Source organism: Kogia breviceps, chromosome 13 (genome assembly GCF_026419965.1).
Source record: "Kogia breviceps isolate mKogBre1 chromosome 13, mKogBre1 haplotype 1, whole genome shotgun sequence".
Classification (NCBI taxonomy): Eukaryota; Metazoa; Chordata; class Mammalia; order Artiodactyla; family Physeteridae; genus Kogia; species Kogia breviceps.
The window spans coordinates 64243121-64262405 of NC_081322.1; the positions used below are offsets into that span (position 1 = coordinate 64243121).

General features: G+C 36.7%; 1 protein-coding gene across 22 annotated transcripts in view; it reads right to left on the minus strand.

Annotated features, from left to right (window-relative positions):
• The window catches only part of AHI1 (Abelson helper integration site 1), a 320407-nt gene that overhangs the window by 270534 nt on the left and 30588 nt on the right, over window positions 1-19285 (minus strand). For all 22 annotated transcript variants that reach the window (XR_010836054.1, XR_010836052.1, XR_010836050.1 and 19 more), the window contains 5 exons: window positions 16881-16976; window positions 12101-12286; window positions 10600-10752; window positions 6940-7072; window positions 3616-3739 (listed from right to left, as the gene is read on the minus strand). Coding sequence is in view for 11 of the 22 variants with exons in the window: in XM_067010849.1 (XP_066866950.1) it covers window positions 3616-3739; window positions 6940-7072; window positions 10600-10752; window positions 12101-12286; window positions 16881-16976 (692 nt within the window). In the remaining 11 variants the exon portion in view is untranslated. The remainder of the gene's footprint in view (window positions 1-3615; window positions 3740-6939; window positions 7073-10599; window positions 10753-12100; window positions 12287-16880; window positions 16977-19285) is intronic.

Genomic DNA, 19285 nt, shown 5'->3' on the forward strand with positions numbered 1-19285 from the left:
CTTGACTAAAATAACATTAAAATCATTACAATATTTTACAGAAAACAGGCTATCTAACATCAAGCACTCACTTTATGTTTATTTATTTATTTTTAAATTTATTTTATTTTATTTTTTTGCGGTACACGGGCCTCTCACTGTTGTGGCCTCTCCCGTTGCGGAGCACAGGCTCCGACGCGCAGGCTCAGCAGCCATGGCTCACAGCCGCTCCGCGGCATGTGGGATCTTCCCAGACCGGGGCTCGAACCCGTGTCCTCTGCATCGGCAGGCGGACTCTCAACCACTGTGCCACCAGGGAAGCCCACTTTATGTCTAATACTTTTGTTATCTCTTCCTTTATATAATAGGTGATTTAAAAGAAATTAATATTGTTACTGCTACAGTCTTGACAAGAGTAAACTCTAAGAGTTAAACTATCATGTTAGATACTCTGCAAGTCAATATGCAAAAACAGGCAAAATCTAGGAACAAACAGGTGCTTTGTGAGTGTGAAGAACTCGATTTTTAAAAATTTAAGTTCTCAGAATTAGAAGAATTTATTAATTTTTTAATATGTGGATTTAGAGTTCATCCTTTTACTGTCTAAGAACTGAAGCAAATTAAGTCCTTTTCAAAATTATCTATAAAAATATACAGTTCCTATTCAAGAATAACATTCTAGAAGTTTTCTCAGCAGCTGCTTAAAATACAGGATATGATCTTTAATTACTAAGAATCCAAACTAATAAATGAAGGAAGTGAAAGAACATGTTTTCAAGTAAAAGTAAAGCATGTGTGTCACTGCATAAACATTTTTACCACAGTAATACTTTCAATGAACATATGTAACATGAAATATAGTACTTATAGAAAGAACAAAATCACTAATTTGGAGGGAATATTAAGGAGAATGCTAAAAGATAAAAACTTCAGTGGCCTGCTAATACATCTTAGCAGCATTATCTGAAATACTATATAACAAGAAGAAATGAAGCAACCGTGCCTTAAGAACAGCTCAATATAATTAGAACAGACACAATACCTTAAAATAAAAATGAAGCTTTTAACATAAAAGCGAAATTGGTATCAATGATGGCTTTCATCACCCAAGCAATGGTAGAATCCAAGCTCAAAAGAAATGTATTAATGGGTTTGTGAAAAGAAATCAGATTGACCGTAGACAGAGAAGAACAGTAATACACAAATCTGTAAAGACCAGATGAACACACACAAAAATTATCAGAATTAGAAAAGAAAAAAAACATTCCAAAGTTAAAACAGTATGTGTGAAGAGAGGGCAGAGTGGGGCCTTATGGGTCTATTTGGGAGCCACTACACATGGACAAGTCTTCCTGATTATATTAGGAGCTGCTGATCTGTAGTGTTCTCAAATTATACTGAAGATAACTAAAGACGGAGATTTAGGTTAAGCCCATCTGGCAGAGAGCTAACCAGTGGAAAACAGTTACTCAGGAGACACTAACAATAACAGGTGACGGTGACCCCAGGGGATAACAGAAGACCTGGGCAGAAACCCGACCTCCTGCCACTTCTGAGCATTAGCAACTCCGGTTCTCTTCCTTTTGACTTTAGCTCATTCAGTGTAAGTATTCTTCACCCCTTTCAAAAACCCCACTGTCTTTTTCGTTCTAGCCACAATGCTTCTCTCTTCACGCAGTTAATCCTTCACAACAGTATTTTTAGGATGTAAAGAGTCCTAAATTAGTATCAACTTCCAAGCTACATAAAGAAAAAAAAATATCCTTTACTACAATATATGCTGTGCGAAGAAACTCAAGTTGACTTCAAGAAATGGGAAAATCTGAGCTGGGTTTTAAATGATGACTATGAGCCCACCCTGGCTGACAAAAGGCATTTAGATGTATGTTGAGTGAATGAGTTGGGCAGGAAGGGGAGGAGAAGGGCATGTCAGCATAGGAAGAGTCCACGGGCACCATGGAGATGCCAAAGAAGATAAGATGCTAAAGGTATTTCAAAAGATTGTGTGGGTGAGGCGGAGGGTACATGGGAAGTGCACAAGGGATGAGAGAAGGTCAATGAGGGTCATGCCTGTCACGCCATGCTAAGGAACTGGAATATTTTCCAAAGCGCAAAGAGTTTTAAAGTCAAGACATTATGAAAGATGGTTTTGGAAAGAATTTTAGCATAGCAGGGATGGAGGAGCTAGAGGGTGAAAACTGGAAAAGCTTAGCAGCAACAGTTTAAGCAAAAGATAACAAGGACTTGAATTAAGACAACAGCAGTGAGGATAGAAAGGATGTGAGACTTTTAGGAGGCAGAATTAATATACTTTAGAACTACCTGTATGTAGAAAAGACACATGAGTACTACTCTGAGTTCCCAGCTTGGGAGACAGGGTGGATAAGGATGCCATTAAAAACTGTATGAGGGCTAAAAAAGGAAAACAAAATTTGGTGATTTCCGTTATGGATTTGAGGTGCCATTGGGCAGTCCAGACAGAAGTGTGTAATACAAAGTTGAATTCGGAAAAAGAGAAGGACCTCGAAGTCATTAGCATGTAAGTGAGATTCAAAGCCAAGGAGATGAGAGAGACCAGGACAAGCACACCAAACCACAGAAGACATCGAATAAAGGATCTTGGGGCTAAGCATTCACAGAGAACAGGCAGAAGAAAAGGAACAAGAGAATGAGAATTGGTCAGAGTGATAAAAAGAAAACAGAAGAGGTTGTCAATGAAAACCATGATTCGAAAATATTTCAAGACTGGTCAATAATGAATTATTGCAGTGAAGGCTAACAGGGTAAGGACTAAAACTAGCCAGTGGATCCGAAAATTAGTAAGAAACTGCAGATCTCTCAAAGAAAGTTTATATGGCATGGTGGAAGTGAAAGCCAGACTAACTGGGGGAAAGTAAAGACTGTGTGTAGAATGCTTCTTGATGGTGTAGAAAGAAAAATAATGTGGTAGCCTGAAAGGCAGGAGGAGTTTAGAAAAAGATTTCCTTAAGATAAGGAGATTTGAACTTACTTCTAAGATGAGAGGAAAAAATCAATAGAGAAAGATACTAAAGAGACAACAGAGGTAGGAAATCAATGTAACAGATTAAAAAAGTAACTTTTAAAACATTTTATTGTGATACTTATTAAATTGGAAGGGGCTAAATTATTTTCAAACTGATATTTTGAAAAATGCAAATAGTTGACAATCTATTAACTCTTAAAACATAAGGTGCATATTCATTTACTGACCCTACACTGTGCATTGAGCAGCACCGTGTCCTGGCCTCTGCATCCAGCTAACAGTGGAGATGGAATCCCTGCCATCAAGAGTTTGTATTCCAGGAAAAATCTCAGTTGTTTAGAACTTCATCTCAAAATATTAATCAAAGAGTGTACAAAATGATCATTTAAAGACAGTGAGGACTAGAAACATTATTTATTACATCAACAAAATATATTTAACAGAATGTCTTTAGGAAAAACTTTTTCATTACTTCTTATTTAATCAGTGAGTCTGTATGATGCATGTTTATGACGGTTCCTTGATAAGCAAAACATAACTGAAACATAAGAGCAGTTATATCACTTTATATTCTCTCTGCTTTCTTTGAGGGCAAGCAGCATACACAGCGAGTACTTCTCAAGTATACTAACCTGGCAGTGCCATCAGATGATGCAGTAAGGATATAGCGATCATCTTTTGACCAGCAAAGATCATAAATGATATTGAGGTGGCCACACAATTCTCTCATGAAACGTCCAGAAGGAATTTCATATACTAATGAAAATATTCAAAAATTAGTATGTTTCCAGACAGAGGATTCTTAACTGAATAACATAAAAATTCATAATTTATAATAATTTGTATACCAGGTAAGCACTGCCTATAAGAATATTATCACCAAAGACATTTTCAGTATTAAAAAATGTCAAAAAAAAAAAAAAAAAAAAGTCAAAAGCTACTTAAAAGTAAGTTTTCACTTGCTTTAGACACAAGAATTTACATACCTAAAATTTTATAATGGGCTACAATTAACAATTATTCTTATCTCTTCAAAGCAGTCCTAATAATCTTTGATAATCAATTTATTAATCAAATAACTTAAAAAAATATTTATTTATTTAGGCTGCGCCGGGTCTTAGCTGCGGCATGCGAACTCTTAGTTGTGGCATGTATGCGGGATCTAGTTCCCTGACCAGGGATGGAGCCCAGGCCCCCTGCATTTGGAGTGTGGAGTCTTACCCACTGGACCACCAGGGAAGTCCCTGAAATAACTTTTAAATTGCAATTCACTTCAAAGATTCTGTAATTTGGTCTTTCATGAATAAGGTATTATTTTATCTGAAAATCAATCAAATACCAACCAAAATTTAACTATTCGAAGCAATGAGAAATTTAAACTGTGCTATTGTGAGAAAAATATTCTAATACTAAAAATGATAGACACTACTGTGAGAGAATGAACAGAGATTTAATCTGATAAACAAGGCACTGTGGTATGGCTATGTTGCGTATATACACAATGAAATCTAAGATAACAACTTCACACAGAAAATACTTCCCAAGTCTCTACTTCCACCTAGTGGTAAAACCAACTGGTCTTTAAAATATCAAGCAGTACACAAGAACTTCTGTAGTAGCAAAATAAGGACCTCGGAAAATCTGCTTCCCCATAAAAGCAACGAGAACACTGGCAAAAATTGTCAAAATTAACTTTTTCCGAACTCTGGAAATGAAAGGCTTGCAAAAATCTGAGGAGGATTTATTAAAGGAAACAGCTGAATCTTGGTAAGAACACTGAGCTCTGTGGTGTTTTAACTTGTCCTGTTCCCATTCCCCTCTCCCAAGCTCCAAAGTAGACTTAAAAACCAACAGCCTTGAAACTACGAAGAAACCTAGAAGCCTAGCAGCTATGGGATAGGGCAGAAGAGGCCTGAAGATCTCCAAAGCCCCATCTCCAAGATTTATCACTGCTGGACAGCTTGGCAGCTCCCAGAAAGGCTCCATTTTCAGGGTTTGGCTTTATCTGACCTGGCTCTAGGCATGATCTGTGTGAAGAGCTGTAACTCTAGGGTGCATGAAATAATCAGTGGTGTAGCTATCTGACACAGTGATACCAGGTGGGCCTAAGAAGAGGCTGACCAAAAAATTCAAAAGGAAAAACTGGGAATGAGATGTCCATAGGGGATTTTGAAAAGCTCCAATACATTCTGGGGAATCTAGAAGGACACATACACATGAAAGGCTGTGTACATACTTGTGCAAGAAAGACATGAAAGGCCCTATCTCTTACTGTGACTGCCCTGAGGACTGTGCAAGTAAAGGCTAAGGCAAAGTTGTAAACTTCCTACTTTAGAATTGAAAACATACACACACACACACACACACACACACACACACACACACACGGCACTTCGGCACAGGCTGGGAGACCCGTTCACTCAGGCATTTAAAAATCCCTCTCTAACCACTAGCGGACCACTAAGCTAACCAAGCAACGACTCCAGGGGTAAAACCTGACAAAGGATAAAGACCACAGAATTAGTCCAGGAACATCACTAAACGAACAACAACAACACATCCCAGCTGGACACATGGAGGCGGGTAAAGAGAGGAATCTGATTTCCAGAGTTGCCACATTGTAATATTTAAAATATCCAATTTTCTAGGGAGACACACCCTAAGAAAAACCAAAATAGTAAAGTATGGCCACACACAGGGAAAAAAAGCAGTTAACAGAAACTGTCTATGACACTGGTTTCCTAGATAAAGACTTTAAAGTCACTTGTATAAATATGTTCAAAGATATAAAGAAAACCACATCTAAAGAACGAAGGTGTGAGAATTATTTCCTACCAATTAATAGAGAATATAAAAAAAGACCAAGCAGAAATTCTACAGTTGAAAAGTACAATAACTGAAATAAACAATTCACTAGAGGGGCTCAGCAGCACATATGAACTGTCAGAATAATCAGTAAACTTGAAGACAGGTCAACTGAGATTATGCAGTCAGAGGGGCAGAAAAAAAGAAAAATGAAGGAAAATGAATAAAGGTGCAGAGACCTGTAGGATGCCATCAAGTGTACCAATATAGAAATGATGGGAGTTCCAGAAGAAGATAATAGAAAGGGGTACAAAGAACATTCGAAGAAATAAAGATGAAAAACTTCCCAAACCTGTGAAAAACATCAATCTGCACATCCTATAAGCTAAATGAATTCCTAGTAGACACACCATAATCAAAAAACAACGACAGGGCTTCCCTGGTGGTGCAGTGGTTGAGAATCCGCCTGCCGATGCAGGGGACACGGGTTCATGCCCCGGTCCAGCCGCGGAGTGGCTAGGCCTGTGAGCCATGGCCGCTGAGGCTGCGTGTCCGGAGCCTGTGCTCCGCGAAGGGAGAGGCCACAACAGTGAGAGTCCCGCGTACCGCAAAAAAAAAAAAAAAAAAAAAAAAAAAAAAAAACGACAAAGATTCTTCTTTTGTTTTTTGAGATTTAAGCAGTAAGTATATCTAAATTCAAGTTTTTCTTTCTTTTTAAAAAATATTTATTTATTTATTTATTTGGCCGTGCCAGGTCATAGTTGCACAAAACAAATTTGAGGGCTTTCATAATCAAATTATCACTACTATCAACTGACTAAAACTGGATTAAAATTTGTCAAGAGATTTATTAATCCTTCATGTTGCAAAATTTCTATATTTAAAGTAGAAAATGCTTCAAAATACCTCCTGAATGTTTTAAAAATAAATTTATCTTCCTTCATTTGATCACTTTCATTCTATTTCTGGACCTACATTGTATAGCAAAGTGCAAAATTATTATAAAAGAATTGTTACTTCACTTGAGGAAATCTATTTTAATTTAGTAGTACTGGTAGATGACTCAAATTAAGATTTCAATGAATTTTATAAACCAAAAAACATCCTCTATATAGACTACAATCAGCTTAAACAGAAGGATTATTACTCACAAATAATTGGATACCCATCCCGGCTGGCACAGGCTGCTGCTAATATTCTTCCATTGTGGGAGAAAGCAAGACAAAAACATCCTCGCTCTCCTGCATTTAGTGAGAAGAGGTGCTTGTTTGGGATACGGCAAGCCTGGAAAACATACATTTTACCAATATAGATGAAGAAACATTAAAATATGAAAGCTAGCTGTTAACTTCAATTATTGTAGCTGTTGCAGTTTCTGGTTTTTTAAAAAGTCCCTTTACTGTGATGCAGAGGAAGAAGAAAGCAAGTAAGGAGAATGATGGAAAACCATAGTAAATTACTTTCAAAGCAGAGAATCAGTTTCAATTCTCCAGAAAATTAAGTGAATCTATACTCCATGCCTAACTAGCACTATTCACCCAAAATATGAATAGAAAATTTCAATATCTGATACTCTAAAGCTGTCACTACCACATTATTTTTATACAGCCACAAAAATGAATGTATGTCACACCCTTATTTCATGACAGCAACTAATAAGTGATTTTTGCTGAACCATAAACTTGTTCTGAGTCTATAAATGCCATATAGGACTAGCTGAAGTCCATGATGTATGAATAGTCATTCTTTCTTTTGTTTTCTCTTAAAATAACCATTATTTATACTGCCTTCCAAAATGTATTTTCAAAGTAAATCAACCACCTCCTATTGATTTCTCATTCACTAATTTTATTAAAATTCCTTCAAAATTTTTATGTTTCATTCCTTATTACCTGATGAAACCAAAACTTTCTGTGCATTATTATCTGCTGTAGAAAATACTACTTACTTTTATTTGTCCTAATTCTCTCTTTCAAACTTTTGTGAGCCTTTGCTCCTGTGTTTCTTTCTCATTATTCAAAAAGTTCAACTGAACATATATTGGGCCCTTATTATATGCCAAGAATGTGGTACTTGATTTTAGACTTTACAAATGTCTTTTTATACATTCATCACAGTAAACCTGTAATTATTATTACTATATATAGCTAATAAGGATTATTCAGAGGGTTAAACCCAGCTTAACGGGCCTAGTCAAAGACTATTGGTTCAAGGGCCCGCTTTCTAGTTTGGTACCAGGTTTTTCACAAGTAGCATCAAGATTTAGCAGCACTATGAAGAGGCAGCATTATAAGCAGCTACTAGAAAGGCAAAAAATTCAACAGACATGTATTAGGTGCCAATAATGTACCAGACACCATTTTCCCTCCATTCTCTATTGGGATGATATAGAAAAGGGAAAGGGGGATAAAAAGAGGACAAAAATTGAAGGGAAAGTTAGGGAGTTTCATAACCACTTGCTGCTGCTCTTAGAGGAGATGTAGTTAAGGAAAACTCTGTGCCTCATCACTTAAGCCAAAATACTAACGGCACCATCATTTTCTTTGTATTCCCAGAGTTTGACACTGTACTCAGAAGAGGCACTTGATGAACGTTTAATGACAGCAATAAAGATCCTCAACATTTTCAACTCTTTCCCCTTCTTTAGTACCTTGTCAGTCACTAACTCACACTAGATCTTTCCTTTTGTATTTACCTCTTACTTCTCACTTTTGCCACCAATACCCCAAGGTTGGACCCTTCTCACCTCACACATCAATGACTGCAACGGCCACCTTTCTCTCATTCTGATGTATCCTACTTCAAGATCTACCTGCCATCGCCAGCGTTAATCTGTCCTAAAATACAACTGTTATCATGCTTCCTCCCTACCTGAAACCTCCCATTATTTCTCAGTCCCACACAATCAAATATTAGGCTACCTACCATTTGAGCCACTCCACAATGCGGGCCTAATCTATCACACCACTTTCACCTCTTATACAAACTTGGGTTTCCAGCCAGCCAAGTTTTGAGTGCCTGAGGAATACAACAGGTGCTTTCCCATTTATTTACAACATTGCCACAATATGAAATATTCCTCCCTGTCCTCTTCACCCACTCCTAACTTGGCCATGCTTTAAAGTCTATCTCAAGCTCCACCAACCTGTGGAATGAACCCTTCTCCCACCACTCCAGATCACCTTCTACATATCTGCGATTCTCAAACTGTTTTAGTTTCAGGGTGCTTTACAGTCTTAAAAAATTTTGAGGACTCCAAAAAACTTTTGTTTATGGGGCTATATAAACAGGTATTTATTATATTAGAAACTAAAATTGAGAAATTTTAAAAATATTTGTTAATCATTTAAAACACAACAGAGCAAACCCATTAAATGTTAACATAATTTCTTTTTATGAAAAATAACTACATAAAATGGAATTGTTCTATATTTTTGAAAATCTTTTTAACATCAGGCTTAATAAAAGATAGCTGGAATTTCGTAACTGCTTCTGCATTCACCCTCTTGTGATACCATGTATCATTTAGTCTCTGAAAAACTCCAGTGTATACTTGTGAGAGAATGAAAGTCAAAAAGAAAAACTAAATCATTATGGAATCATTAGAATCATTATGATCTTATTATGAAAATAGACTGACTTCAACAGAATCCTCTTGAAAGTATCTCAGGACTCCCAGCAGTCTCCAAATCACACTTTGATAACTGCTGATCTAAACAATTATTTTTATAGCTATATTTCCTCAAGACTTCTTTGCAGCATACCTGACAGTGAACAACATTGTAACCACTTTCCATGTCCCCAACTGACGTGAAAGGTACCCAAGGCCACAGTCTAAGTATTATTCTCTCCACATTATCATGTCTGAAGTATTTAAAATTGATTTTAAGATGTATCTGTAAAATTAGCCTCAAAAAGAAAGTCAGATATCATGTAAAACACAATGTGAAAAGGTCTAGGAAAAGTCATTCTTTGTATATACTGAGTATATAAAATGAACCACTCCACTCTTTATGGAAACAAGAGATTTGCAAAACTTTATCAGTAATGCTTCTTGCCACTACAAAATATGCTAACCAAGTAAGAGAACTTTAGAAAAAGCTTAAATACAGCTTAACTTGTGGTAAAGGTATATACATATACCTATCTCTATCAAAATGTGACTCAGGAAGGAGCCAGGAGTTGTAAAAAAAAGTTCACGAATCCATAAATTGTGGATTTACGGGCTGAATTGTGTCCCTCCAAATTCATATGTTGAAATCCTAACCCTAGTAGCTCAGAATGTAACAGTATTTGGATATAAGGTCTTTAAAGAGCCGATTAAGTTAAAGCGAGGTTGCTACGGTACAGTCCTAATCTGATAATAATAAGAAGAGACACCGGTGATGCACACACACAGAGAAAAGACCATGAAGAAGCAGCAAGATGGCAGCTATCTGCCAGCCAATGAGAAAGGCCTCAGAGTAAATCAACGCTGCCAACCCTTAATCTTGGGACTTCCAGCCTCCAGAATTATGAGAAAGTAAATTTCTGTTGTTTAAGAGGCCCAGTCTGTGATACATTTTTATGGCAGCTCTGACAAACTAATAAAACTCCCCAGGTCACTAAAGAACTTAAGATAGTGCCTTTATGCACATGATAGGCACTCTATTATTATTTACCAAATGAATTAATAGAAAGGCAAGATCATGGTTAAAAACAAGGATAATCTGAGAGTTTTAAGTAGGAAGCCAGTTACCATAGGAGCTGTTGGCGTTTTTAAGGTAAATGAGTAAATATCTAAATGAATCCAGTGTCAGAGACCACTTCACCTGCCCAGGCAGTCGTTTCCACTTCACCACTTCCTTTGAATCTTCTAATCCAGGTTCTGTGTCTACTGAACATGCCTCGTGGTGTTGTTCACAATACAATGGTTTACCTTTTTCTTCCTGAAGAGCCGTCGTAGAACGGTAAGATGGCTTTATCTAAATATGTATAGAAAATGAGAAAATGTATATATCACGTTAATCTTTTTCTCTTTTCTAACATATATGGTTTTTAAAATATTGAAACAAACATTATAATATGAAAATGTTTTCAAACTGTAATCCAGAAAAATATTCTACTTTTATTTGTACACTATTCTAAATAAAATAAAGTTTGCTTGAAATTACAGTCCTAAATCCAAAAGCCTTAAAAGTGGGAAGGAATAAAACAGAACTCCAAAAGTTACATAAAATAGTTTTAGTAACTCTGTCCCTTTGTTTCCGCCTTTTCACCAATACCTACCAGATGTTATATTATGGCTCTGACATTGTACTATGGTATCTCTGGCTTTAAGATCACGAAACTGATAACATAAAGATCTAAAGTTTTTTAAATCCTCCATTTCTTAAAATAGGTTTAACTACACTCAAACCAATGAAGCCAACCCTATGGTCACATTTTATAATATCAACTACAGAATATGCAACTGGCCTGAAATGTCTTATAGCAATGAGACAAAAGCAAAAGTTTCACCTCATTTGAGGACAAATGCTTCGCTAAGATATTCATAATTTTAACTTATGTAAAACAGAAGTAGAAATATTACTTGTTGATTATTTGAATAATATTGTAAAAAAATGTGCCTGTAATTCATGGGTCTGCAAGCTATGGTCTGGGCCAAATGTAGCCTGATGATGTTTTTGTAAATAAAGTTTTATTTGAACACATCCAAACCCATTTGTTATCACCTACATATGTCTATGCATCTACTTTCACGTTACAAAGGCAAGGCTGAGTGGCTGCAACAGAGACTGTATAGCCTGCAAAGCCTAAACTATTTACTGTCTGGCCCTTTATGGAAAATATTTGTCATCTCCCACTTTAAATCATTCTTTTATCTTTAATTTTTAAAGATCAGTATTATTTTTATGTGGTATGCGGGCCTCTCACTGCTGTGGCCTCTCCCGTTGCGGAGCACAGGCTCCGGACGCGCAGGCCCAGCGGCCATGGCTCACGGGCCCAGTCGCTCCGCGGCACGTGGGATCCTCCCGGACCAGGGCACGAACCCGTGACCCCTGCATCGGCAGGCGGACTCCCAACCATAGTATTATTTTTAAAAAATATTTTTTTCCTAAAACTGAAATCTATACTTAGTACTTAAAATTCATTTAAGTATCTTTTAAGTATCAGCTGTTACAGGCTTAATATATAATCTCTGAAGGTCCCTTTCTATTTCAGAAGTCTATTAAAATAATTCTAAAGACTTTACCTTTTTAGAAATAGAAACATGTCACCATTTAATCTCAACAATGGAAGATATATTTTTTGCATGTGCTATTAACTTACACATTCTGGAACTTTTAATCCTCTTACAGTTACATACAACGTTGATGGATAACGATTTCTTGGACATTTTAACCACCACTCAAAAACCTCAACGACATTTGATTGGGATCGAGGCTTTGTGGGTGGGTAATACAGCTGCAAGCGAAGTTTCGAATTGATGTTTACATTTCCATTGGCTCCTAGAAGCTTAAAATAAGAATTCAAATAAAATGTTACCTTCATTGAAAATACATCAATAAGGCAATAGTATATAGTCAAAAACTCATTTTAAAAAGATTAACGTGGCATGCTGAAATTCTTTAGATTTGTAAAGCAGAGGAAAGAACACTGACACAGTTGGTCAAGCACAGTTCCAGGTCATTTTGACAAGACAGCCCAAATGACTTAAAGTATCTTCCCAATGGCTGTCTTTTCCCCTATACAACTTCAGACTGTTGGTAAAGCATTTACATTACTGTGCTGGGTGTTACTTTGTTCAAAGGAGGTGATCAATACACACCTCCTTTGAATAATAAACAGTATTATTGTAATAATACTGTTTGTAGTAAAGATTAAAATGCATATTATTTAAACACAGAAACAAATTTCCCATTTGTTCAGCATCAGTATTTTTGGTGGTAAAATTTCATGATGTTTAAATTTTTAAAAAGTCAAAATTATTTTTAAAAAGTAATTAAGATACTTAAACTTGTTTGAGCCCCTTATTACATTTTAAAAATATTTTAGTCTACCTTCTTAAAAAGGTCTATTCAATTAAGAAAAACTATTAAACAAGACAACGTATGTTTCAGCTACATAAATGGAGATTCTTATGAGAAAAATAATCTCACCAACTCAAAATAGATCCTCTTTCATGAGACTATGACTCAAGTAGAAAATACTTCTGCTAACTTTTGTGTCCTTTACAAATCAGTAGAGACAGTTGGGAGCTTTTGCAGCAGTTTAGGCAGCTGGAGCTGACAAACTCCGAGAGTAGGAAGGGACCGAGTACAGGGAATATTTAATAACTGTTACTGACTCATGCAACTTGGAAAGTAAAAATGAGAAGAATCAAGAAAGACTCTAAGGTAGCGCTATCCAACAGAACTTTCTGTGGTGATGGGGATGCTCTATCTGTGCCATGCAAAACAGTATCCATTAGTCACACATGGCTATCGAGCACTTGAAGTGTGGCTAGTGCAACTGTGGAAATTAATTTTTAATTATATTTAATTTTAGCTAATTAATCTGATTTCAAATGGCCACATATGATCTGTGGCTACCAAAATAGACAGGGCAGCTCTAAGGCTGTGAACCTGGGAGACTGGACAGATGGTGGTGCTACCAACTGAAGCAGCAGATGTGGAAAAGGTAAGAGACCTAGGGAAGATGTTCAGTTTCGGGGAGTCAGATATCTATGGGTCACCCAAGGTGAAATGTCTGAATTGTGAGGCACACACAAGAAAAGTGGGTCTAAGAAAAATGGATTAAAGATGGAATCATGGGCTTCCCTGGTGGCGCAGTGGTTGAGAGTCCGCCTGCCGATGCAGGAGACACGGGTTCGTGCCCTGGTCCGGGGAGATCCCACATGCCGCGGAGCAACTAAGCCCGTGAGCCATGGCCACTGAGCCTGTGCGTCCGGAGCCTGTGCTCCGCAACGGGAGAGGCCACAACAGTGAGAGGTCCGCATACCGCAAAAAAAAAAAAAAAAAAGATGGAATCATGAGTAGGACTGATATTAAAGAGATAGGTGGTAGACCAGGAAGGAAACTGAAGGAACTGAAGGAATGGGATAAGGAAAATCAGGAAAGGATGGTGTCGAGAAAACCAAGGTAACAAGAGTTTCAAGAGAGTGATATCACGCACATAGGTGTGATATAAGAAGAACTAGAAAATGTTCAATAATTTGGCAAACAGAAGTCATAGTGATATGTTTGGAGAAGCTTTAGTAGCTGAGGCAAAATCCAGATTGCAGTGTGTTCAGGAATGAGGCATCAATAAAGAAACAGAGTTGGCAAAAAATATAGCTCATCTTTTCCCTACCCCTATTAGGGGAAGATGTAAAGTCAATCATAAGCTAAGAGGTGATGTTATAATATAGAGGGGTAAAAAAACAGTTTCAAATTGAGCAATTGAGATGTTCAGTCATTAAATATTAAGCAGTTGAGATTCCCTTCATAAACTGTACTACTATCTGCCTGAAGCTTATCATAAGGGAATATCATTTTTAGAAGATATTTATTCCCCAGATTCTAAATCATACTTTCCATAAGTTGTATTAATATTCACCAAGCAATTTAGTTTATACTAGTATGCTGCTTAGTATGAGTAAACAACTAAGATTCAGTCAAGATCCTGCCATTATGATTACAAAACATACAAAGTGGAACTTGAATAAATAAGGCTTTATTATTTTTTAGTTTAAAAGATTAGTCATATATATGTGCTAAAAGAATCAAAAGTGCCTCTACCTGAGAATTAGGATAAAGTCTCATTTAAATCTGGACAAAGGTCCTTTGGGGTTCATTTGGACCACTATGATAACTTTACAGTTATCTAGGACAGTCCTGGAACCAACGGTATAGGTTTTAAAACATTCGCATTTTAGTTTGATTCATGCCACTTTCTCAATAGATATTCACGGACCACTTTCTATGTGCCATTAATATGCGGAGAGTGATGATATTATAAAATAGAGAGTTTGAAGAGTGATATATTAAATACAAAGAGATCTGGTAAAATAAGGACTAAAATATGTTCAACAAATTGGCCAAAAAGAATGACCAGTGACTTGAAAAGCTTACAGTCTAATGAAAGAGATATGTGTTCTAATAGAGGATACACATAGAATAATGTACATTTTATCCCTGTCTGCCATTTATATCAATGGCATAAAGTGGATAAATAAATAAAAATTAATATGACACAAAGGTAAAAATGCTGTGAAATACATTGTTTCCCAAGTGCAGTTTACAGCAAATACTGCAGTTCTGCAGAAACCATAGCATAAAAGGAATGAAAAGTTTCTAATAAGACCACAAGATGGCAATGTTTATTACTATGTGAAAGTGACCTTTTCTGCATTTTTTTGGTTTGTTTTTATTTTTGCCTTTTTCTTTTTTATTTAGTATGAGAGGGGGTCTAGAAAAAGGTATAACAGGTTATAGAAGAGAGATTTTAGAAGGTACAATGGACTAAGTGATTCTTCAGCCTATCAGACTGACATTCAGCAAGCAGACTGCACCTCTCCAAAAGCCTCTAACCCCCAACATGGATTAAGTGCCCCATCCGGGTTTTCACAGCATCTACTCCATAGCACATAATCATATAGGTAATACGTTTACATAGAAACTGGAGGGCAAGAACAATGTCTTATTTATCTATGAATGCCCTATATTTAGCAGAGTGCCTGGCATTTCATAGACTATTTTCACAGACTATTCACCATTTACATTTCAAATAGTAAATATTTGTTGAATGGATGGATGCACAAATGGAAAAGTTTTATAAGATAATACAAAACAGGTTAATTACTCAAGACATTTTAAAACTCAAATTTATGTGTAAAGTCAGAAATAAAAGAATTAGGTAAGTAAAATGTCCCCCTTTTTTTTTTTTTTTTTTTTGCGGTATGCGGGCCTCTCACTGTTGTGGCCTCCCCCGCTGCGGAGCACAGGCTCCGGACGCACAGGCCCGGCGGCCATGGCCCACAGGCCCAGCCGCTCCACGGCACGTGGGATCCTCCCGGACCAGGGCACGAACCCGCGCCCCCCGCATCGGCAGGCGGACTCTCAACCACTGCGCCACCAGGGAAGCCCAATGTCCCCCTTTTAAAACATTAATCTATCCACGTCTTTCATCTCTGCTGAAACATCCTAGTCAAGACATCATCATTTTATACCTAGACTACAGCAAGAATTTTCTACCTTGATTTCCAGTACATACATTTGTACCCTCTCTAATCCATTCTCCACTCAGCAAAGTAATCTTTCTAACAAATAAATCAGATTATTTCATCCTTTTGTTTAAAATCCTTAAATGCTTCCCATGACTCATTAAAGTCTATAATGGTGCCCTGTTGCTATAATGGCTCAAAGACCTTGTATTATCAAGGCCCTGTCTACCTCAGCAAGCTCTTCAGGCACCAATTCCCCTTCAGTCTCTGTCCTCCAATCTTAGTGGCCTCCTTTTGGTTATCTAGGTGTTCCTTGCTTTTTCCAACATCAGGGTCTTTGCATAGCCTGTAGCTTCTACCTAGAACTCTCTCTTCCCCACTGCTGCCATCCAGCTCACGCTCAGGTTCAATGTCGCCTCTATAGGAGACCTTTTCCTGACCCCGCAGGATGTTTTCATCATCTACCCCATCCAACTTGAGAGTATTTATAAAAATTGTAATAAGTGCTAAGTTGTTTAATCAATTATTTTATGTCTGTTTTTCTTGCTAGAATATGAAGGCCATGAGGTCAAGAAGTTTATCTTCTTTGTTTACTGACGAGAACAGTGGCTGGCACATAAATAATAAATAATTTGTTGAGTTGAATAAATGAGGTCAGGGCTGTGTGTGTCTTTCTCTGTGCTGGATCCTTAGAGCCAGACAGTGTACCTGGCACACATTAAGCACTCAATAAATATTTAAGAATCTGAATGAGCATCACCTGAGTTTGAATTAATAACTCTTTACCATGGCAATCTTACCTCCTTAGCATAACTCCTTATATGAAACCAAACTGACTTGGAAAAAAGTAGCCCATCAGATTTGAACATTATTTTAAACACTGTTTAAAATGGATGAAAAACATACCTTGAGAAATGCCCAGGCGATTTTCCGGAAGCCACATTCTTGGTTTCGAATTTCAGAGCTGTTCTTGATTTCTTCCATGCTTAAGAAATCAAGAATCTATAAATAAGCATAAAAAATTACTTCACAGTATACTAGGCTATCTTAAAATTTAGTATTTTCTAATAGTATATTATTAAAATTTTAAAAATCCTCCCTTAGAGAGAAGAAAAACATTTTTATCTCATCTCACTCACTTTTGAGTTAACTCATCCAGTTAGTAAGGTCCATTTTTAAAAAAAATTAATTAACTATTTATTTATTTTATTTTTTGGCTGTGCTGGGTCTTCGTTTCTGTGAGAGGGCTTTCTCTAGTTGCGGCTAGTGGGGGCCACTCTTCACTGCGGTGCGTGGGCCTCTCACCGTCACGGCCTCTCTTGTTGTGGAGCACAACCTCCAGACATGCAGGCTCAGTTAGTTGTGGCTCACAGGCTTAGCTGCTCTGCGGCATGTGGGATCTTCCCAGACCAGGGCTCGAACCCGTGTCCCCTGCATTTTGGCAGGCAGACTCTCAACCCCTGTGCCACCAGGGAAGCCCAGTTAAGGTCCATTTTTTGACCACTTTATCTTTTATCAATAAATCCTTAAGATTTATTTAAAATTCAAGACAAAGCATTAATTACCTCAAATACAGTCCTGGCAAAAATACACCAGGCACAAAATTCTTAAGCTTTGCTCTTTTTTAAATGTATGAGTGCAGACTTCAAAGAATTGTTTGTTTAAAAAACTCATGGCCTTAATCTGTGGGTTCTTCCTTGGATCAGCTTCCTGAAATTGGGTATTTTCTCTTTGGATATATGTTGTCATTAGGCTTCTCAAGAGAACTTCTTTCATATCTCTATCCTGACTGGATATTAAAGCTCATGGATTTGCAACCAACCTGCCACAGAGACTACATGTATTCTAGGTACATGTCAGAGACTACCACTTACTGGTGCTTATCAAAAGCTCAGCTGAGATAACAAATCTTCATAGAGGACTGCTTAAAAAATAATATGCAGTTGATTTATTCCTCTTCTTTATATACTTAAACTTGTCTTCAGTGTAATACATTCTCAGTGAAAAAAATGATAACAGTCTAAGAAAAATATATAACAAAGTAAAAACTTATAATTCAGACCCATAGCTGATCAACATTAACATCTAGTTTATAGGTATCTAAACCTTTTTGTGTGTTCCAATGCTATTTGCAAACTATTTTCATGTAATATGTAGTGGATAGCTCAAGTCAATACATACATATGTATACCATCATGTCAATGGCTGCCTAGTATTCTTCTGTATTAGAAATATCATAAATTTAATAAAAACCATAATTTATTTAACCAAACCTCTTGCTAACTGAAGACATCTGTTTCCTTAAAATTTCTGCTATTATAAACTGTGCTTAAATGAATATCCTTACACACACATCTTTGTGCATTTGTCTTTTTCCCTTAGGTGAAATACCTGAAGATGGAATAATAGCTTTAAGAACTTCTGATAGATATTATCGAGTTGTCCTCAATACACCGTTAAAAAGTTGAAATCAAAAATTAGTTTTGTAGACAATAACACTTTATGTCAAACCTTAAGAATCAACCAGAAGTGTTTATAATCCAACAACCTATCTTTCTTAAATCTCATATTATTAAAATGAGTATAAAAGAATACTATGATAATGGAGGACAAATTTCTATGACAAAGAAACAGTACCTTTATATACAAATTATATCATTTTTTTTTTTAAAGCTTGGCTTAGTACAAATCATACAACATAATCACAATTGTAAATGGTGGAGTATTCATACCATAAACACACTAGATCATCTGAAAGTTAAGGATCATAAAAACAAGTGACTCTACAAAATATGTTATTGGCTCTGGTCATGCCTGGCTTTTCCCATGCTAAAATTCCCCATCTTGCTTAAACTGGAGGAGAGGCTTTCTCTCCTTTCCTTTGCTTATGGAGAGATAACATGAAGTAGGGAAAAGAAATGTGGTATTTTAGGTTCAAATTATCTTTAAATACTAATTACCTGCACCTAAAACTGGAGTAACTCTGGGATAATCACTTTATACTTTGAGCCTTCATTTCCTTTGCAGTAAAAAATTAGAAATAATAAGTCAGCTAATATCCAAACTATGTAAAAAACTCTTACAACTCAGTAGTAAAAAAATAATTGGATTAAAAAGTGGGCAGAAGATATGAAGAGACATCTTTCTAAAGAGACATCTGGCCAACAGGTATGTGAAAAGATGCTCTACATCAAACATTATCAGAAAGATGCAAGTCAAAACCACAGTGGGACGTCACCTCACTCCTGTTAGAATGGCTATCATCAAAAAGATTAGAACGAGTATTGGCAAGGAAAAGAGAACCCTCGTGC